Source organism: Procambarus clarkii, chromosome 20 (assembly GCF_040958095.1).
Source record: "Procambarus clarkii isolate CNS0578487 chromosome 20, FALCON_Pclarkii_2.0, whole genome shotgun sequence".
Taxonomy (NCBI): domain Eukaryota; kingdom Metazoa; phylum Arthropoda; class Malacostraca; order Decapoda; family Cambaridae; genus Procambarus; species Procambarus clarkii.
Genome location: NC_091169.1, coordinates 24,172,928 through 24,196,436, shown reverse-complemented (window position 1 = coordinate 24,196,436; position 23,509 = coordinate 24,172,928). Strand labels below are relative to the sequence as shown.

Here is a 23,509-nt window from a genome sequence, read left to right as displayed (position 1 = left end):
AATGCATTTCTGTTACTTATAACGGAATCTAGATAATTCCCACCGTATTTGGTAAGTTTCCATAACAAATGCTGTAATATTAATTAATACTTATTGTGTAGCCTGACTAATAATAAGACAGTTGGCATCAGAGAACCAATTACAAGTGGTAATTGAACCGTTCTGTGCTGAACTATTACACGTATAATGTTTCTATAGCGAGTCGGGCGTAATAGGCTTCTTACTAAATTAATAATTACAGCAAGTTACAATTTAGTTTATATGCGTATTTATTAAATATGTATAAACTTACAATAAGGTTAAACTAAAAACAATACGGGTGTAATTATTTAATTATTTTTTACCAGTTTATTTCCTTATTTCTTTAATATAAATCATCTTTTTTTTCTTTCATGGGACAATTTGATGGTAAATCAAATTATACTTTATTCATATAATCATTTACGTAGCTACTGTTAAACACTTGGGCATAAACCGATAAGCTGTTCAAACACATTCAGGAACTATTAAAAAAAATCCTTTCTTTCTCAACGAGTCGTTATCGACTATATCTTCCCTTTAAAAATATACATATACGTAGCTCTCGATTTATATATATACAATATATAACTTTTTCTTCTCTCGTTTGATTGCAGGTAGACATGGCCGACATCAACTTGCTCCGTGACACTGTCATTGGAGCGACAGCAACAGCCTTCCTGCCGATAGTGAGGCTGTTGTTGCTCAACGTGTTTCCTGAAGCAGGTCCAGAATATTTTCAGTCTAGTGGCCCTATCACGTCTCAATATGACTTCATCATAGGTAAGAACATCGCTTCATTCTGAATACACACAAACACACATACATCAAATTCTCAGGATATGAACAGTAGCATTTGAGGTAAACTAGTTGTCTAAATCATCGGCCAAGCGCCGCTCAGGTAGTCCTGTTATCTAAATCATCGGTCAAACGCCACCAACTGGGGTAGCCTAGTTATCTAAATCAAAATCATCGGCCAGGCGCCCGAAGGTAACCTATTCGTCTAAATTATTGGTCAAGCGTTGCAGGCACCAGTAACTGAGACAGTTTAGTTGTCTAACTCACCGGTCATCGGTCAGGTGGCCACCAACATGTTGTTACCTCTTTTCTTTCAAATACAATATGTATTGTGAAGTAAATGTGGTCATGATCATCTTTCACAAATAGTCACTTTACTCGAACACTTTAAACTTATCAGAACTCACAAGCATTGTTTGAAATCACTGCACAAAACTTTCATCCACTTGAACTCTTACGAGACAATTGCCGAAACCGTAACTAGGTAGTCAAACTTCTGTATAATGAGCGTCAATAACATTTTTTTAATCTTTATTTAATAAAACACAATATAAATCATATATACGTCAATAAATGGCCTGCTGTGTAACATTAGTGGGCTTTTTGGTCAAGCTCGTTATATGTCCCCAAATCTTAATTAAGAGTCAAGTGCATTGTATCAAGGTCCCCATGTGCATTGCCCAACCACTTGGGCTGGATGGTAGAGCGACTGTCTGGTTTCATGCAGGTCGGCGTTCAATCCCCGACCGTCTAAGTGGTTGGGGACCATTCCTTCCGCCCCCCCCCGTCCCATCCCAAATCCTTATCCTGATCTGTTCGCAGTGCTATATAGTCTTAATGGCTTAGCGCTTTCCGATGAAAATTCCCATTCCCAATGTGCATCTGAGTGATTTTCATTGAGAATTAAGAAATAAATAGTTTCAACAAGCAGTGCATTCATATGTAATTTGTGAAATTTATGTAAAGCTTTACACCAAGCCTTTCATACTCTCCTGAGTGCTTTGTCAAGGTCCTAGTATGTGGTGACATATGTGGAAAAACCACTCAGGAGAGTACAAAAGACTTGGTGTAAATCTTTACATAAATTTCACTAATTACATAAGTGAGGGTTTTTATCCTATATGTTATTATGTCTGTGTGAAGGCATTACCGCTTCTTTTGTTAAATTAAACAAGTCATTTAAAACATTACTTAATGTTTTAAATACTGTTCTTAAAGTTTTAAGAACAGAGTAAAGATTTCTTAACTATTTAAAGTATTTAAACATTTAAGGTATTCAAATTTTTCAATACTGTATTTAAAAAAAAAGTTCTAACTTTACTCAACAGCATAAAGTTAAAAAGTAGACTTTATTGAAAATATGTTCACACAGACATTGCCTAAAAACAGACCTTGCCAAGTCACCGAAAAAACGAATTAATAAAGCTCGAATCATCAATAATTATAAATATGCAAATTCAAGAAATGTGACAAAAATGATCAAGCTAGGTTTTTTTTAACTACACATATTAATAGCACAACCTAAAATAATATGAACCTAATCTATATAAGAGAATGTCTTGCTTGGTTGTTCGAGGCTGGTGGGGAGGGGCCCAGATGCTTTCGGCTAGCCTCACAAAAACTTTGCATGATGATTTGTGAGTGTACGCCGAACGTCATAGGGCATTTAGGATTTCAAATCCCAATGATTCCTAATAAGTATGAAATGTGTATTTGATTGTCCATAGATTGTTAAAACAGATGTTACGGTTTCAACGTGATTCAACGTCGATTACGTTGATTCAGATAGATAGAGATAGATATAGATAGATAGATAGCCGGGCACCGTCTGGTAACCCATCTAGTAAATATAATATATTTGATTCCGCGGCCTACCTCACTCTTCAGGAAACTAACAGTTATTAAAGTTCAAGAAAAAGCTTAATTTCACAACAATCAACTCAATCATAGTCGTTGGAAAATTCTATATGGAACTACAATCCAAGTAAAATTATTCTAAACTCTTAAGGATTTATTTTAAACAAATAATGGCGTAGAGTAACCTCAAAGTGACCGTGATCCGCCAGTTTTCCATGATATCTTTAGCCTTGCTCCGGGAGCCAAAATCTTGAACAAGCGGTGCAGAAACACAGCTAAAAAAAATAATACAGTATTGTATTTCTTATAAATCTCTAGATAAGGAGCGTCTTAATGTTGACAGATCTGGTGGCCGTCAGAGATAGCTTGTCAGGACGGAAATGTTCACAGAAAAGTCAAGGTAAACTGGTGATGCTTCTAGAGTACGATGAAGCTGACACAAAGCAGTTTCATCATATACTAGGATGGTGAAGCTGTGTACCTACGTGTACTAAATGGTGAAGCTGTGTACCTACGTGTACTAAATGGTGAAGCTGTGTACCTACGTGTACTAAATGGTGAAGCTGTGTACCTACGTGTACTAAATGGTGAAGCTGTGTACCTACGCGTACTACATGGTGAAGCTGTGTACCTACGTGTACTAAATGGTGAAGCTGTGTACCTACGTGTACTAAATGGTGAAGCTGTGTACTAACGTGTACTAAATGGTGAAGCTGTGTACCTACGTGTACTAAATGGTGAAGCTGTGTACCTACGTGTACTAAATGGTGAAGCTGTGTACCTACGTGTACTAAATGGTGAAGCTGTGTACCTACGTGTACTAAATGGTGAAGCTGTGTACACACGTGTACTAAATGGTGAAGCTGTGTACCTACGAATAACTGGCGATTCTCAACATAGTGCCTACGGCTATCCGCTGATCGGAACATGTTAATTTCAGAGCTGAAGTCAATCAATCAAGTTAAGAAGTACTACTGTCTTGAGTGTCGACGTATCATCATGCAGTCATGATGATAAAAAGTAAAGTGATCCAGTTACTACTTTGTGTGTGAGAGACAGAAAGGTCGACTACTTTTTCTAACCAGCGCTGTGGAGGAAATGCTGCGAAATGGGTTTGTTAGCAAATTGCTTAGCGGTCAAGAGAAAATAAATTAAAAAAAGTTCAGGAAGTGATGATTACTGAAGGCGGGGGTAGCACGTAAATTGAACAGGAAGAGAACAAGGCTGGTAAGGGTTGAAGGACATCAGCCTGCTGATTTTTTCCACTCTTTGCTGACTAACTTTAACCTTCATGAAATTATAATAGTCTGTATCATTAACTTTAGAGCAGTGTTCTAGGGAAATAATGTTAAGTGTTAGCATGATGGTAAACGAGCTCTAGCAGTGAACAATTGCAACTCATATTGCTAGGTGGGGAGAGGGACATCCGAGCACTGAGACCAGTTTGTGGTTCTCTAGAGGGAAGTGTTCTCACTTTGATAAATAATATTAATATACCTTATATTCGAAATGACGGATATTAAAAGGGATCGAATGATACCGACATGATTCTACTTATATTTTTCTGTAAAGTTCATTTTATACATATACTTGGCCCAGTATAGTCGTAACGACACCTTATGAGTGCATAAATTATGTTAAATTTAGGGTAGCAAGCATACATCAGTCTCAGGAGCCTATGGAGTTGCACTCTGGTTATCGGTCTGGAGTGGCCTCTCCAGGGCGCACAGCCAGGGTAGGTTGATACGGAGAAGCTGTTACCCAAGCAGCAGGTCCCCTCTTCTTCACGGCGCCGAAAGTCTCCAATGGAAAGGCAAACGTCAATAAGGTAGGTTAGTAAATATCTAGGTAATGTGCTTAGCCAATGCGAGTATATAGCGCTTTGGTTAGGCTGGTCTTTACTTTATTTTTGGTTATCTTGATTCTGGCATCTTTGTGAATTGGAGACAAGTATGTGTGTTCAGTAGTTTATATTTTGTATCTCAATCATTATATGTACTCTCTAATGGAGGATGAGTTGAGTTATTTCATTAACTTAGTAGGTGGAGGGACTACACAAGCATCCTCTACACAATGAATGGAAGGACTAATCAGTACCCTCCACACAGTAGGTGGAGGGACTAACCACGCATCCTCCACACAGTAGGTGGAGGGACTACCCAGGTATCCTCCACACAGTGGATGGAAAGACTAACTCATTATCCTCCACACAGTGGGTGGAGGAGCAGCGGGGTGTGTGCTGGCAGGGAGGCTGACGGAGGTGCCGGGGTGGCGGGTGCTGCTGCTGGAGGCTGGAGGTCCCCCGCCGCTGGAGACCAACGTCCCGGCCTTCCTCCCCATCTCCTACATCCCTGGGTACAGTGAGGACTGGGGATACAGCACCGTCCCTCAAAAATATTCTTCTCAAAACTTTATTAACCATGTAAGTACTGAAGCACTTCTCTTCGTGAACCGTAAGACGCCAGTGCTAATCATTCATAAACGTCCACCACTCACGCAAGTTTTGCAAACTTCAATTTATCTTTTGATTAATAATTTTGAATTACTCAGAATGATAATTTCTTGATATCAGTGGATATTTTACGAATTTTAAGATGTTTTCCTAGTTAATAAGATATTAAGCGATGACCATTTTCACCTGAATTAGTGTTTTTTAGTTGAACAGGAATAGCTGGTTAAATGTGTATAGAATAACATTGAAACAAGAGATCATTGTCACCTATATTATTAGTACTTTCAGTTGAAAATAAGGCATATATGATTAACACTGTAAAAGTAGCTGTTACAGCCTGTTGTTTCCCCACTAGGTTAGTCTCTTCCCCCCCCCCCCCTCAGCCAAAGTATAATTAAAGTTGCAATGATTTAAACGTCTAGAAAATTACTGTTGAAGGAGGAGGGAAAACCGTGGTAATTCTCATCAGGTATCATAAAAAACTAGTACCAAGACTTAACAATTAAAAAAATTCAAATGTAATTAAAGTTCTCTACTCCAGTCTAGAGAAATGTTGTACAAGGCACTAAGGAACTTGACACCCAGCAATAGTTAGATAGACAAATACAGACAAATACAAGTAAATACTTACAGGCAAAAATAGCATCCCTTTAAATAAAATTTCCCTTTAATATTTAAATAAACGTCTTATGAGAAGGGCTTATTCACTTCAGTAATCACGACCTACACACACTAATAAAATGTGTCATGCAATATTTCAATCAACTTTCATATACAATTTGGTACGTGCACTCTACTTACTGGCTTCCTTAAATAAGACAGTGATCTGGGAGATTTGAAATATGACAATGCCACATCAGCAGTATGACAAGCTGGCGGCTGTCATAATAAAGGTCACTCACCCCACAAGGGGGAGTTGGGCTACATAACAATAATTCAAATTAGAATGGTGAGTCAGCGTGTTGCCCCATATTCAAAATCGTGATCAATAAGCAAAACATATAAAGTATGCAACATGCCAACCAGAATATGCAATTCCCTGTTGCTATCCTATCAAAGAACAACCATAAGGCTAATCAGTCTATTTGCAGACTATTCGTCTTTCCCTACTGCAAAACAATATGTACATTAATTTGAAAGTTCACCTTGACTAACTGTTCTTATAAAATATTATGTTGTCAGTCCACCTGACGAATTTGCATATTCTAGCTTAGTAACAAAATAACCTTCCAACCAGCAATGAACCTTAAGATCTAAGAATTGATATTAACTTTACTCCAAAAGATAACATAAACTAATCATCATAGAGAGTAAAAGATAATTCCAACTGAGAACGAGGCTTTCAGCCCGTTCGTAACAGTAACCTTCTTAATTACATACTAAATTCTAAAATTCCTTACGTTGACAATTAATCACAAATGTATGTGTATTTAGTGCCTTAGGGAAGTAAAATCTCCAGGAGGAATGGTAGTGAGACTTGCAGACAAAAAGTTTACCACAAGGTTGCCTGCAAACTACTGTAAGGAAAAACAGCATAAGTATGCGGCCACTTACCACAACACAAAGATGACTTACCACTCAATTCCAATTCAATATATTTATTTATTATGCACCCCCATACCCATCCCGTGGGCAGTGGTGGAAAGGCTTACAGAGGCACATAATGTGTCCAGGAACTAAACTCCATAGTTCATTTAGTTAAGCAAGTGACAATCATTTGTTGCTAGTTACACAGTTGTTAATGTTATATATATAGATGTACATATATATACAATCATTTATACAGATACAGATACATATACATATCGATAATCTTTTTATATCACAAGTGATTCAACAAGAGGCTCACAAGAGTCACTATGCAAGTCACTTTACCTCTATGATGAGTCACACAGTTACTAGTCTTGCTCCACACCCACCCAACTGGGCGGCAACTGACTTATTACAACACTCATTATGACTTATACTCAAGATACTTGTCCCAGCACTCAAGATGGCTTACCAGAACACTTAACTTGACTTACCACAACACTCAAAATAACTTACCACAACAGAGGACTAGTACTTAAGATAACATATCAAACACCAAGATGACTTACAAGATAACATATCAAACACCAAGATGACTTACAAGATAACATACCACAACACACAATATGACTTACCACAACACACAAGACGACTTACCACAACAGATGATGACTTGCCATAATACACAAGATAACACGACAACTCTCAAGATGACTTACCACAATACACACACACACGATGACAAGAAAAAGCAGATGATGAGTCACAATAACGGGGCTGATGATTATACACCCAACCCACAAATTTGAAAATGAAGAATTGACGACGTTTCATCACAATACTCTATAGGCAAACTTAACCCAACAAACTCAACTCAACTAACCTAACCAATACAAATCTGCCCTACCCTACCTTGCTCTATTGGTATCCGATGAACATAAGATATATAATTCTGTTTTATATATGATGTGCGCAAGTATGGCATCTTTATTTATTTATTTATATACAAGTAGGTACATTGTGGGTTAATAGAGAACATAGGAATTCAGTTGAATTTACATTCTTGTAAAGCCACTAGCACGCATAGCGTTTCGGGCAAGAAACTGAGGACTATTATAATGTCTTAATCTTCATGCCAATACAGGTTTTTTAGATCCTACTGGGATTGAACAGCTGGTCATGATTTTGTTTCGTTTTCTAGTGACATTAGCAGGACTCGAGAGACAACAAAAGCGTCACGTCACACACACAGAATATTGACCAACACACACCAACCTAACCTTCACCCGGACACTTTCCCTTTTAAAGATTGTGGTTTTTATTCCCTGAAAAACTAGTTCTTATTTTTTTCTCCGTCTGTGTTGTATCATCTTCATACGAATTGTTAGATTAATAATGAAATTCCTTACAAAAATTTAGGTTTTTGCTATAATAATTATAAATGTTAAATTTAGGTGCTTATATGTTACATTTGATCATACGTTATTGATTCTGAAACATATAGGTAAGTCACTATAAGAGGGTTAATTTAACAATATTATTTGCATTCAGTCGTTCCATCACTGTATCAGGCTCGTTCGTGCCAGTGTTGGGGTGTAGGTCAAGGTCTATAACACATGATAATCTTAGTGTCGTCTAGACGACCAGAATTATCTACAACATGCGTTGACTGACATTTCGCTGCACACCGCAGGCGGCGAGGCAGCCGCAGGGGCGTGTACTGGGAGGCGGGTCCACGGTCAACGGCATGATGTACGTGAGAGGCAACAGGCGAGACTTCGACCGGTGGGCGGCGTTGGGTAACCCAGGCTGGGACTACCTCAGCGTCCTCCCGTACTTCATCAAGGCTGAGGACTACCGCGGGGAGGTCGGCGATAACGGTGAGATATACAACACAGAGAAATCACAATAGCGAGACGCATCAAATGGATAAATCAAGATGATTTCCCGGTTGCAATTATTTTACCATGTCGTTGCTCAGTCGATTAAGGCAGCGTCTGGGATCCTCTTGGACGTAAGTTCGAACCCTCGTCACAGCCCTTGTGGATTTGTTCAACACACACAGTTTGCCCTCTAAGAGCTTTGTACAGATCCAAATGTACTCCTAAATGAAATGGGAAGTCTCGATTTACACTAGAGAGCCTCATCAACCAAAACATTATGTAGACCAAAGTCTTAGCCGACTAATTATATTGTTTTCTCTTTAGTTCAAAGCGTGGGCTTTTTCGCGTAACACTCTTCTTCTTCCCAATGGGAATTTGAATATGGTTCGAACGTTTTAATAAATTGTTCCTTGATAATACAACTCTATATCCTAGTCTAAATTATTGTTATATTTCTGTTTTTGCACCAGAAACGACCTTAGTCACAATGGGATAAATTTAAAATATATTATCTAGAATAAGTTAAAATGTTATTTTAAAAATTCTTCCTCCTTCCTGTAAAATCATGTACAGTAGCGTCATTTCTTGATTGACAAGCCCAAGTAAACACAGCAACATATTTCCCATCGTGTTCTCATATTTAATTAAATTATTTATTTAAGTATTCCTAAAGTTCAATCAACTCTCAGGTATGTGAGTCAGATGTGTACCAGGATAGCAGATATACACAAAAAATGATTTTGAATGAAGGTGAAGGAAAGACCCAATATAAAGGTTGTAGTAAGTTTCTCTATATTATGAATATAAAAATGCTATATTCAGATACGATAACCCTACCTTTGTTACAGAGGCCTTCCGTGGCCGCGGGGGTCCCATAGGCGTCACCCCATCACCAGTGTCGCCACTAACAAGAGCCTTCCTACAGGGCGGCCAGGAGCTCGGCTACCCTATTATCGACTACAATGGCCCTGAACAACTGGGTATGGCTGTCCCCATTTATTTGTAGTATCTAAGTTAGCATATGCATTTTGTTTCTCTTATGTAGAACATTAGATTTTGTATTATAATCAGCTTATATTTTAAGTTAAAACAAAAAGATTTTTGACTTCTGAATGACAGGCAGTGCCATCTACGTACACAATATGAAAGTTTATTTCTGATTCACGAGATGTAGGACACAAAATATTTTTTTGTTTAAGTATCAAACAACAGACAGTCGTGTGAGACTTTGTGAAAGATGTAAGAAAAAATATCAACAGATTAATTTTGTGGTCAGTATGCCCTGAGAACGCAGATTCCAACAATTACATAAATAGATTCTAAGACAACATGAAAATGCCACTAGTGTCCACATACAGATGTATCAATAAATTTACATAAAATAAGATACAGTATATAGGGATACTAAATAAGGTACTAAATTACGTCATCCAAATCGTGTGGGCAAACTTATCCTTGCAGGAGACCAATTAAGTCCCAACAAAAATGGTGATGCGGGTGACACCACAAATGAGGCCAAGCCGTCACGCGTGCCTTCTCTTTACATACAAAAGCCATTGTAAAATACTAAACGGAATGTCATCGAGTTTTCTGTACTGGGTGATTTTTTTAGTTTATTCAGCGTGCATTGTGCCTTAAAAGCTTTTTGTGTATCGCCTTTAAGCCGAAACAGTAAGAAATGCATGACAATTTAAAACACGAGAAAAAGAGGAAACTAGACAAGCTCTGAAACTACACTTGACCTCTCAACTTAGTGATGGTTGAACGCCGGCCCAGAATGCTCCACTAATGTTACGGGCTGTTCATGACCGTGTCACCTCTTGGGAGACTTAATGTTCATCAAACAATCTACACTAATGCTTCCGAGCCGGTAAGGTACTCACTCTATAATTATTTTTAATTTAGGTTCTACTAGACATATTTTTTTTTTGGCAGGGATATTCCTGCGCGAGCCCTAAGCCTCTGGCTGCCCCACTAACAGACATAGCTATTTATTAAGTGATAATAAGCATTCATATACTCTTTCACATGTCATAAACATGATTGGATATCTGCTACAGTACATAATGCGTTATTGAGCATTCATGCACATACTATATTACATATCTTACCTTTCATAGCTAGTCAATTTACCCATACTGTCTAGTCAAAAACAGTTTTCTCATATATAACAAATGCTATTATTGTATCCTCGTATCAACCCGTCCTCGACGCAAGTCTATTTACATCCAGCGGTGGACCCCCACAGACACATTCATAACTTTTTACATGCTGTTCATTCAAAACGGGAATTTTCTCAAATACCTAGTAAAGGTGAGTACCAATGTTATGTACTCTCACAAACGTACTGTACCTTCTAGCATAATGAAAAATGTAAAAACAGCAGTGTTCTTACGTTCTTGCATAGCCACTAACGCGCATAGCGTTTCGGGCAGACACGTTACAGTACGTAAACAATATGTTTTAACAATACTGTACATTAACATTTATTAATGCGTCTTGAGGGACGGCAGCAGCTTTAACATGCTTAGTCTGAGGACGAATTGCATAAACAACGGGCAAAATGCTCGTTAATCCTGCCGCCAAATCCTGTATCTATGAATGAAATACACTAACTCAGACAAGTCCACTACGGGCTCGCCATAGACCGTGCTACTTGGAGCTTTTTGTTCTGAGTAGCTGAATCTGAAACATAAGAACAACAATACTAACTCGACACCAAATTCGTCCGAATTGTTCTTAAATAGTATTTCACTCTCTTCCTGTGTTCGAATCGCGTCTGTTTCACTGAAATTGAAAGATGTAGACAGATTTATGATCAGCTGTAGACGAGAACAATTCCTAATATATAAATCAAACTTATATTTTATGTTAGTTTAGTTCATATTATTATGCACACCATACCCATCTTTTGGGCGGTAGTGGAAAGGGTTACAGAGGCACATAATGGGCTCAGGGACTATTTTATGTATAAGGCAAATTGTTATGAAAGTTAAGCTGAATAGTTTCATTGTAATTTACCATAGTTCCACTTTCCAGGCTTCCCCGTGACACAGTTTTCTATCAAAGACGGGGTGAGGTCGTCCACTGCCATGGAGTACTTAAGACCAGCAGCCTCCAGACCCAACCTTCACATTCTCCATAGTACCACAGTTCACAAGGTCAGTTTATAGCCCTGTCCAAGTCTCCAGTGTCATCATACAGATTATATAACTGTACAAGCAGTTATAAAAGCTCATCAGCAGCTATAGCAAACCACCAGCAGCTATAACAGCTCACCAGCAGCTATAATCTGTGTACTTCACTCTCCAAGACTTTCCTTGAATTAAGTCTAAACAAACGCACGCCCAGATTCTTATAGAATGTTCAGATGGATCTTGCTAAATCCAGTACCCTTTACCTTAAGTAAGTTCTGTTTGATAGGTTTTTGGAGATTTCTAATATATAGATGCAATGATTCAACCAAAATTACAATTGCGTGATATATCAGTGAGAAGATTTTGGAGCAATACGGTGGGATGAAACTCAAGCCTCCGGCAGCCCCTTACGCTAACCTATTGCTCCAAAATTTTCTCATAGATGTAATGATTTTATTGCAGTATGACCTGATTTAAAATTACAATCAATGCTGCCTCTTTGCAACTCAAGATGTAGTCATGTAGTTGCTGTTGTTTTAGATTAGACTACTCTGAACAAAAAGTTTAAAGTAGCACGGGCTATGGTGAGCCCGTTGTGGCCTTTATAGTAGTAATGTAGTCAACAACCGTGTAAAGTATTATCATAATCATTAATAATATGAATATTCATTAACGGTTATATTCAATAATTGTCTTAAGTTTTAGCTATATACATGATTGCTGATTATCTTTAACTTTTATATTTTATCATCTTTAACTGCTATAAAATCATCTATAAACACATAGGCTTCAGTAGCCATTATGTAAATTATAATTCGTAATCAAACTAGGCTAGGGATACCTAGCCCTGAATAATATAAACAGAGTTCAAGTATGTTTATCGAGACAAGAAAATACATCTCAAAGGCATAGAGTAAATTAGGCTATTTCTACTCCCCTAAACATAGTCAGTGTACATTTATCCAAAATGATCAGAACTCTTAATCCGTATTATCTTCAGTGCACGCAAACTCATCTACAGCATTTGGAAGCACAAGTGGTGTGTCCAACTACATTGAGAGTTTACTGTGGTCCCGGACTGAGTACAGAACTAAGATATACTTGTTGGTTGGTCAGTAAACTATTGCAATGGCCTTAGTAACCTGTCCGCGGTTGATAGAGCTTAAGCCCAACATGAAACCGACAGCAGTAGTTGTAGTTCTGTGTTAAAAATATGAATACCACATCTTAATATTAATAAGAAAACGTCATTTTCAGATTGTCTTCCGCAATAAAAGAGCAATTGGAGTGACCTTCGAGCACAAAGGAAAGGTGGGCATAACTACCTGTGGTTTCGTACTCACGGTTAAAATACTTAGTTTAGCATTGCACTCAGTGATATTAAACATTTCATATGGGATATTAATTAAGTTTGTTATACATGTTTTCTTCTGAATTAAAAGCCACGGAGGTGACAATGCCAGCCTCACGAAGGCATTCTCTTTGGACTCTCAAGCAGATTCCAAAAAACTCTGAAACCAAATTTCTGACACTACATCTTCATAAACAGTTATCACAAGGAAGATTTAAATGTTGTCTAACTCACTCAACATGAAAAATATCTCCAGTATTATTAGTATTTTGTCAATAATATCTGCCACTAACAAAGTAGTGAACGTTCTCAGCTGCTGACGGTGGGAGCGAGGAGGGAAGTCATACTGTCTGCCGGCCCAGTTGAATCACCCAAGTTACTCATGTTGTCCGGAGTTGGACCCAAGGAACACCTCCTACAGCATAAAGTAAGTACCAGTGTTATTAGGAGTCTTTACGAAAGTGAAAGCTCTGCAGAGAAGTTGTTCTGAGGCTAGGAATCTGTGAATCTTAGGCTAGGAATCTGCGAATCTAAAGCTAGGAATCTAATTCTAAGGCTAGAAATCTAAATATATAACCAGGAATCTGAAACTAGGACCAGGAATAATTGAAAGATCGACCGCTGGATGGAATGGACTTGGTCTGAGGACGGGTTAACTAAAGGCTAAAGATGGTCGGCCAGAATGTTAGCCACAACAACTAGCTGATCTCTAATGTTTGTAATGTTTACAGCTGAAGGTGGTGGCAGACGTACCAGGGGTCGGCCAGAATGTTCACGATCACGTGGAAGTTTTAGGGCTCAGCTGGCTGGGAGTGAAGGGAACGTCTGCAATGGGTTTAATTGAATCATTCAGTCCCGTCTCTCTCAAGCAGTACAAAGCCACCAGACAAGGTCACTTAACTTTTTATTGGTGCATGTTCCACATCCTTCCCTTTTATAATTTAATGACGGTATACAAATTTACACTCGGGAAGCATATGGGTCTGTAAAGCTGTTGCTTCATAAATATGGTATTGAAGGGTGGGTCATACATGTTTCTAATAATTGATTTCCTATCGGGAAGTTGTATTTTCACATCAGTCATTTCTACAGTCTGTGTTTTGTAACTCAATCTGCACTTCTTTGTAACTAAGCTTCATTAACCAAGAGTGCTTACACTCGTTTTTCAATCTTCTCTTTTTATTTAAGCTGAGTAATTCTGGAAAAATAATCCCTATTTTATATGCACTGTATATATATTTTTTCCTGTAAGAGCCACATATAATGTTTTCTTTGTCATATCCTCTAACAGTTAATGTTTGGAGGTTGGTTATTAATAACCTTCCCGCGGTGGGATAAAGTCCAACACGAAACCAGAATCATTATCTTTCTAACTTTTTTCATCTCTATTGTGTGTTCCAGTGGTGGATTTCATGTGTCTCAGTAATACTAAACCAAAAGACTTAAGCCTGTTTCCACAACATCGTTCACAAATTTGGGAATGTTTACGTTTTTCTTTTTTAATACAATATTTGAAATATGTTTTCGTGTTGGCTAAGTTCGCCAGTTAAGTTTTTATGTACACTTGTAGACTGGCCCAAAAAGTCTTTATTTTGAAAATTGATTAGCATACCCTCTCTAAAAATACATATATTTTTTCAATATTAAATCATATTTAATGCTGCTGTCAGACGACTGACATTGATATCAGTATGTTATAAATGCAGTATTTGCACACCACCCAAGTGGTAAACAATTCAGTGAACATAGCTGAATGATCTTAGTATCGGATAAACATCTAAACACTTACTATTATGTTATTTGATAAGGTTAAAAAAATCTGTTTTTTTTTTAATTTCAATCATCTGATGGCAGCATTAAATATGATTTAATTTTGCTGAAATTTTTGTGAGGGATTATCTTATAACTTGAGACACAATGTGATGGTATGCTAATCAATTTTCAAACTAAAAGTTTTGTGGCCCAGTCTAATATAATGTATATAAAGTGGATTATTCTTAAAATTGGCATTTTTTTCTTCTACCAAATATTCATTTAGTAAATTCGTAATCAAATAAATGTATTATGTATGTTTCGTAAATAAACTTGGAGTTGTCCATCTGCATTTCCAAATACTATTCAGGTAGATTTGGTCGAAACATGAAATAATGCATAATAATTATATACTTTTATAATTTTAAGTCATGTAATCATGTAGAGAGCTCACGTATTACAGGTATAGGAATATAATATACTGTCATTTTAACTATACTTATTGTGTTTCTCTTCTCACTATAGGACCTATGGCTGCAGCCCCACTGAATTTCCAAAATGCTTGGGTCAAGGTGAACCAAGATGGTGACCCATTATGGCCTGACATCCAACTGTTTTTCAATGGTGCGACAATAGCGTATGACAAGGGTACCTTCAATCCTAGCTTCTGGGGCTTTGATAAAAAGGTTAGTTCCTCGCCTGTCCTTCCCAGATGAATAACGTAATTTATCTAGTTGCAGCATAATGGTATTGCCTTTAGCTCGTGCTCTAAAGCCTTTTGATAATTTTAATAACCAGTAAGCACTTGCTTCCCAACTATATTTTTAATGCAAGAGCAAAACTAGATAACCTATTTAACATCTAGTGTTTAAAGAAAGCAACAACTTGCATTTTTACGTTAGAGGAGAGTTAATTTTCATCACATATTTATTAATTACTAACACAGATAGATTTACTTATGCATTGCAATTCTGAAATCAATTCTGGGTAACTAATAAGGAAAATTTTGAATTATTATCTGATAACTAATGAAGACCTGTGTTCTGAATTTAGGTTTCTTAATCTGGCCACTGTACCGGAGGAGACAATGCAACTGAAACAATAGATCATGTAACTTGATTGTATTTATAAAACATAAAACCGCGGGTATGGGAGATGGAGCGTGGGGAGATGTTGAAGGGTTGGCCTCTGAACCTTCAACAGGTATAAATGTTTGGCAGTTTCCGTTTAGTATGGACTGAAAACTGATGACAAGGGCTGGAAACAGAAGACAAGGGTTGGAAACTGAGGACAAGGATTGCAAGCGATTGACGGGGTCTTGAAACCTCCACATTAACTTGACCTAACCTATATAGTTCAACTAACATAACCTAGCCTGACCAATATATTCTGCCTTGTCCAACTTACATAGCCAGCCTAGCCTACATAGCCCATCCTAACCTATATAACCCACCTCGTAGGATTTAAACCTTTGGCTAAGTTACTGGAATATGATAGGTAATTAAGTTCCAAGATTTTTGTATATTTGGGTTTGTGTGTTTGTGGCATGTGGGTGTTACCTAGGCTGTTGACGTAACCCAAGGAGCACCACATGGAGGTAATGAGTACCACGTGTCCTTGCAGATGTATAAATCCTACTTTGGTGAAATACTCGGACGAGAAGGGTTCTGCATCAGACCTATGATTGTGCTGCCCAAGAGTCGAGGCACCATCACCCTCAGGTCCGCAGACGTTCATGAACACCCAAATATTGATCCTCAACTACTTTCTCATCCAGATGACGTCGTTACCCTTGTTAAAGGTTAGTAAGAACTAACTTTCGTATTTGCGGATTTTGTCTTTGCCTATAGTAATTGTTATTTTATATATTGCACGTTAAATTATATTTGTCTATGCTGTTATTAATTGTTGATAACTAGAGATTATATATGTTTGAAACAGTAAACGAGGATTAAATTACATGTAAATATCGCTACTATTAAAGTATTTATTTCTTTACGCAGATGTTATTAAAAATGCATTTAATTTTAATAATATATTCTTCCACCAAAGGGGTAAAGTTGTCCTTAGCGCTTGGCAACACTTCAGCCTTCGTCAACAACTTTGGAGCCAAATTCTATGACAAGGTAATAATTTAAGTTCTATTCCTTAAGTCTTAGAGAAAAGAAAGCATTAATGATACACATATCGCTTTACATTTTTCTGATATTAAAATAAATGGAGCTTGTTGCCACAAATACAAGAATTTTTGAAGAAAATATGTGTAATAGTAAGACAAGTTAATCTGGAGTAAGCTAACTATCTCCGTCCCTTCACAGCCTCTCCCTGGATGCACTGGGGAGATATACGGCTCAGACGCCTACTGGGTTTGTTATGTTCGTCACATGACTACAACCTTCTACCATCTTGCTGGAGGCTGCAAGATGGCCCCAGCCTCAGACCCTTATAGTGTGGTGGATCACAGACTCAGGTATGTTCAGATTTAGAAAGATTAAGAAAATTGGTAAAGACACTATATTTCGGCGTATATAAGTATACTTTCTGGTTGTTCAGTAAGCTTTTGTCATTGTCTTAACGATTTAAGGCCTACTCATTATTTGGGAGGCCTTAAACCAAACATCAAAAGGAAGCATCCAGTGACTCATAAGCCTTAAGCCTTATTATTAAACCCTAAAATTGCACAAAATACGTAGACCACATTTGTATGAATGGAGCATTTCAGACGCCTCTATTCCCTATACCAGGCGAAATTATGAATTTCGTTTTGACAACAGGTTGACAACCAAAGCATAGTCACTTCAACAATTCAAACGGTTTGGTTATAAACGAGTAATGACACAAGTATATTCAGCAGATTTGAAGCATACCCCACGCTGCTACAGATTAGTACAACAAATCTGGGTAATTATTGGTCTGGATAATTATTTCAGTTTAGGATTATATAAATATTGAGTGTAAAGAAATTAAATATATATTTTCTTAGCTGCATATACGGTGATTATATCTTAGCTTCCTGGGATCTCTAGACTTGTTGGCACTGAACTGGCAACACTGATACTAATATATTGCCAAAAGTGGCTACAAAGGTGACTAACTGCATATCTTTAGCACGTTGCTGATTTTGTCTTTGCCTATAGTAATTGTTATTTTATATCTTGCACGTTAAATTTGAATATATAGTCCACTGGATTAAACTCTTAGTTTTCTTATATAAGCTGGGGGGTAATGAAAAGTAATCTTATAGATTATTTTAATATTCTCAATTATTTTAAATAAATAAAAATATGTAAAACTTATACAATGAGTTGAATTAAATGCCATTTACTTTTTTAACCAACATGAAAATAAATAAAAACCAAACTACTATTAAAAATATTACTTTATAGTTAAATAATAGGGACTGAAAATCATTCTGCTACCTATTCTAATTTTCACTGCCACTACCCTATTTTGCCTTAAACAAATTCACCAAAAATACTTAGACTCAACATTCACAAATCCACCAAGTCCTCAGGCTCAATATCCACACCAATCTAACTTAAATAAAAAATCCACCAGAGACCACAAAATAAATCCAAATTAATTTGACTATTATTAACTACAAAACCTATATCTACCTCACCAGAGGTTAGTATAGAATCCCACACTCTCCCATTCATTACTTATTCATTCTGGGACTTACACTGAAAACTCTCAACTCTTAATTGTGTGTCATTCAGAATGGCTGATAGGCCACTGAAGCTGGCAGAGTAGCAAGCTGACGTTCAGAGGCCGGCCACACAGCTTCTCTGAGCTACAGCTAATCTCTTAAGCTAATCTTCCCAACAAGTCTTTGTTCTGAGCCGCCCCCCCTCTCAGTCAAGTCTCAGCCTTACGTACATAAATCATTCTACTGGCCAGTCACGTGTTTTAATGTTGTCTAGGGGAAATAAGACTTTTATTTGAGCCAAGGGGAATTCAAGACGAAGGGAAACAACCTAGTAGATAAATGACTAATGTATATTTATAAAACACACGCGACATTACATAATTCACTCCTTTCAATTCAAGGTCATTCTGAAGGTAACTAAATTGAATAATAATTATCCAAACGGACTCTGGTCCCCATATAGCTTTTAAACAAACACTAGAACTGTCCACTCCAGCACTACCTCGGTCAGTCTGTGACGCATATATAAACCCTAAGAAATCTAAACTCTTTCTCAAAACTAACTGTTGAGTAGGCTAGCAGTGCATTCTCTACCCTTCCTTGCAACCCTGTGAATACAATCAAGTAGCTTAGCTCACGATACGGAGGGAGAAACCTGTCGGGAAAGGAAGGACCGTCCGTCGCCGTTCCGACTGGCGTCAGGTCAAGATGGCGTCTGTCCCTGTTCCCTTAATACTCTTTATTCTTTAACAGTTCCAGTCAAATCCTTCATTGATTTCATTTACCATATTCCCCCCACGCAGGTTTTTTGATTGAGTTCATTTTTCCTTCACATAGTTTTGCTATTCCAATGCACATTATTCATGAATGATCTCCAGCTGAAGGGTACTACTTTACTGGCGGATTACCAATAGTCACTCGCGGCCTCCCCGTTGCCATCTGCAGATTTCTTTCAAGAAAATATTCTCCTTTATGTTAATAAATAATATATAATAGAAACTAACCCCTACAGGTGAGGTTCGTAACAGTCACATCCTTTTTCTTATGCCATTTGAGCATAAGACATGTGCGCCCAAGCCATTTCAGCCCTTTTAGGCCTTATTAATTGTGAACTTGTTAAAACATTGGGGGAGTTTGGAATTTCCTCTCTCTCTCTCCTCTCACTTGCTTCTACCTCTCTCGCTTGCGTCTACCTCACATATATATCCTCCATCTACTCCTTACTAATGTGTTCACTCTCATACAAATCCCTTGTTACAAGGTCCATGGTTTAGGGCGGGCGTCTGAGGGGAGGGACCCAGGACGCTGGCTCGATCCCGCCCTCCTGCTCTAAAGATTTTTCCCATATGATATTCACGTAAAACTTATGGCAGGGTTCGCGGCGTGGCTGGACTGCGGGTGGTGGGCGCCGCCATCATGCCCTTCGTCACCAACGGCAACACCAACGCTCCCACGATCATGATTGCTGAGAAGGCCAGTGACATGATCAAGCAAGACTGGAGCGGCTAGGCAGCGCTCAATACAAGAGTTTTACAAACCAGCGGTCTCTTAATCTCAACGCGTTCCACTCCAACAACTAATCTTGAGTAAACTCTTAACAGGGAAACAAACAAACCAAACTCAACAAGCACCAGTGAAAACAACTAGGCAAACAAAACCTCATTAAGTATCACTGGAATGACGACTCATCAATCATCACAGGAATGACGACTCATCAAGCATCACAGGAATGACGACTCATCAATCATCACTGGAATGACGACTCATCAATCATCACTGGAATGACGACTTATCAATCATCACTGGAATGACGACTCAACAAGCATCACTGGTATGACAACTCATCAAGCATCACAGGAATGACGACTCATCAAGCATCACAGGAATGACGACTCATCAAGCAACATTGAAACAACCTATCAGATTTGACACCATTCCAAATTATAGGAATAGTCACACATACAACAAGAAAAGCCTAGTGATGTTAGGCTGCTAACATCACTGCAGTGTAACAAATCAAACTGCGTACACTAAAGTGCCAATATAATTTGTGCACTACCTCTCTTTGTACAAATATGCTGAACAAATATGCTTTTATAGTCAGCACGATGAATGATCACTTGCCTACTCTCAGGATTACAACTGAATTGTGTTGTTAGCTGTGTCATACAGTAATTATGCAGGTTAATGTTCACAAATGGACAAACAAAATAAGTCAGCAGAAAGTGAAGGATATTATTGAACTGAACGCTCTCATCAACAGTAGATATGTGCACAAAGATGTAATTCACTATTCTTTGTACTGTGGATATACAATCAATTGCCCCTGAACTCTGTTCCGCACTAAAGTATACTTGTTGGTTGATCAGTCAGCTATTGTGTTGGCCGTAATAATGCACTAGTAGTTGATACTCCTTAAATCCAGCATTAAACCAGTCTTTCACAACCTGACTGTATTTATGACCCACAAATATTACCAAAGTTAGGTCTGGATAGCCTAATTATTCTAACAAAGGTTTAGCACAGAAAATCAAACCCTGACTTATGTTCTATTTTATAACCTAAATCACGGTGAGTACCAAGTGTTTGGTCCAAATCAATAATGAAAATTATTTAGACTGAAGATATCTTTAATATGAAGAAAGATAAAATGTAGAAGTGGCTTATAACCAAGGCTTAATCTTCGCACATGTATAGAATATATAAGCTTTAACTGGCCTCTGCACCATTATGATGAACACCTAGTTAAAGGAAACATTGGTTCTTTAATAACTGTGCATATGTTCAGCACATTTGTCTTTGCATGAGAATTGCTAGACACACGAGTCAAGTAACCCATAGTTGTAACGGAGAAATGACTTACTGAGAGAGTAAGGCATTGTCAAGGCGTGTAAATAATGTTAATATTAACTATATGAATAATTAAATTATAAAAATGTGATGCATTTATGAGAGAGTATTAAAGTTGTGTGAAAGGATTCGAACCCGCGTCCCTAGACTCCCAAGGGAGTGTGGCTGGCGAGGCCAAGGTCGCGGGTTTGATCCCATTGTACCACTTCAATATTTTCTCTACTATAGAACGTGTTCGGTGCGAACCATCACTCCTTGGGTACCAATCATCCAGTTGGGATAATTCAGAATTAAATTATATGTAAATATTGTATAAATATTTTTTACTTTTAGATGTTCACTGCGACCATAATGTTGAAGCAGAATGTTCACACATTTGCTAATATACGAAGGTAAACATTTATGTAAATACAATAAATATTTCTGTATCTCTGTTTAACACTTATTCTCTCTTAAGTATTTCACGGCAGTAAACACAGCAAGTCTTCATATTGTTTATGTTTAACCTTTAAAACCAGAAGAGGATATCCGGCTGCGCCCGGGACTATCTCACCCCCTCCCAATCTACCCCTCCTCTTTTTTCCCCTCTACCCCCTTTCCCTCACGTTCTCCATATCTCTTCACACTTTCCTCTACCCGTCCCCCCACCCCATCTCTCTCTCTCTCTCTCTCTCTCTCTCATACTTTTTCCCCTTCTCTTACTCCCTACTTTCCCCTCACCCTATCCCCATCTCTTCTCTCTCACTCTCCCCTTCCTGTAAGCTCGTTACATAGGCCAGTTTAACTAAAGCTCAGAGGAAAAATCAGAATTGTTATAATGGCGGCTTAGCAGTGGTGAACAAAAATTCTTATTGTTCAGTCCCACGTGTTCTGTACCACTCGGGGAAGTCATCAGGTGGTGAAACAGGTTCTGTTGGCGATTATTTATGTTTGTAGTACGTGGGGTGAAGCATTTATAGCGTTGTGGTTCTACAACCAGTCCTCGACTCAAGTCCATTACATCCAGCGGTCGCCCCCACAGACGCATTCATAAATTTTAACTTCCTGTTCCTTCAAAACAAGAATTTTCTCAAATATAAATTAACAACTTCGTTCCAATAGGGTCTGAGACCCTAGGCCCATGGGGTGAGAGTGCAAGAAGGTTTCTTAAGGATCTTGGTTCCAAGCTCATTGACACCACAAGAGACCCTAGAGCAGCAAGTTTTCTCTTTCAGCGCCTCAGTGTCGCGATCCAGAGGGGAAATGCCCGCTGCATCCTCGGTTCCTGCCCGGCGTCGGAGGAGTTCGAGGAAATCTACAGCCTCTAGGAAGCGAACTTTTTCTTGTGTCCTCTTAATGTTCATTTTTTGTATAAAATCAGATATGTAACTAAATTAATATTATAATATATTAGCATATTGTGCATATATAGACATAGGTTAGGTTAGGTTAGGTTAGGTATTTAGGTTCGGTTGGCGATTATTTGCATTTGTAGTACGTGGGTGAAGCATTTATAGCGTTGTGGTTCGAACAAAACTCGTCAGTGAAACACTTGTTCCGGAAGTGTTCGAACGAAATCAGTTGTGAGTCGTGTGTAAACCGATTTTCATTCATAAACAGGGGGTTTGGCGGGTGGATGGAATCACTTTTGGATCTTTGTTTGGAGGACGGGCTGGGTTCTAACAAAATTCGTCTGTGAACAACCCGTCCTCGACTCAAGTCCATTACATTCAGCGGTCAACCCCACAGACGCATTCATAAATTTTAACATGCTGTTCATTCAAAACGGGAATTTTCGCAAGTATAAATTAATATTATAATATATTAGCATATTGTGTATATATAGGCATAGGATAGGTTAGGTTAGGTGTTTAGGTTCTGTTGGCGATTATTTGTCTTTGTAGTACGTGGGTGAAGCATTTATAGCGTTGTGATTCGAACAAAATTCGTCAGTGAAGCACTTGTTCCGGATATGTTCGAACGTCAGCAGTTGTGAGTCGTGTGTAAACCGCTTTTCATTCATAAACAGGGGGTTTGGCGGGTGCATGGAATCACTTTTGGATCTTTGTTTGGAGGACGGGCTGCAGTGAAACACTTGTTCCGGAAGTATTCGAACGAAATCAGTTGTGAGTCGTGTGTAAACCGCTTTTCATTCATAAACAGGGGGTTTGGCAGGTGCGTGGAATCACTCTTGGGTCTTTGTTTGGAGGACGAGCTGAATTGTGGTTCGAACAGAGGACGTGAGTGAAGCAC

General features: G+C 38.2%; 1 protein-coding gene across 1 annotated transcript in view; it reads left to right on the top strand.

Annotated features, from left to right (window-relative positions):
* LOC123755442 (glucose dehydrogenase [FAD, quinone]) overlaps window positions 1-21,764 on the top strand; it is a 29,531-nt gene extending 7,767 nt beyond the window's left edge. Inside the window, exons 2-14 of the mRNA XM_045738132.2 lie at window positions 636-801; window positions 4,887-5,095; window positions 8,349-8,535; window positions 9,387-9,518; window positions 11,578-11,699; window positions 12,933-12,986; window positions 13,340-13,453; window positions 13,758-13,917; window positions 15,304-15,464; window positions 16,402-16,579; window positions 16,831-16,904; window positions 17,097-17,248; window positions 19,801-21,764. Of these exons, the coding sequence (XP_045594088.2) occupies window positions 642-801; window positions 4,887-5,095; window positions 8,349-8,535; window positions 9,387-9,518; window positions 11,578-11,699; window positions 12,933-12,986; window positions 13,340-13,453; window positions 13,758-13,917; window positions 15,304-15,464; window positions 16,402-16,579; window positions 16,831-16,904; window positions 17,097-17,248; window positions 19,801-19,936 (1,839 nt within the window). The 5' untranslated portion in view covers window positions 636-641 and the 3' untranslated portion in view covers window positions 19,937-21,764. The remainder of the gene's footprint in view (window positions 1-635; window positions 802-4,886; window positions 5,096-8,348; window positions 8,536-9,386; window positions 9,519-11,577; window positions 11,700-12,932; window positions 12,987-13,339; window positions 13,454-13,757; window positions 13,918-15,303; window positions 15,465-16,401; window positions 16,580-16,830; window positions 16,905-17,096; window positions 17,249-19,800) is intronic.
* The last annotated feature ends 1,745 nt before the right edge of the window (window positions 21,765-23,509 follow it).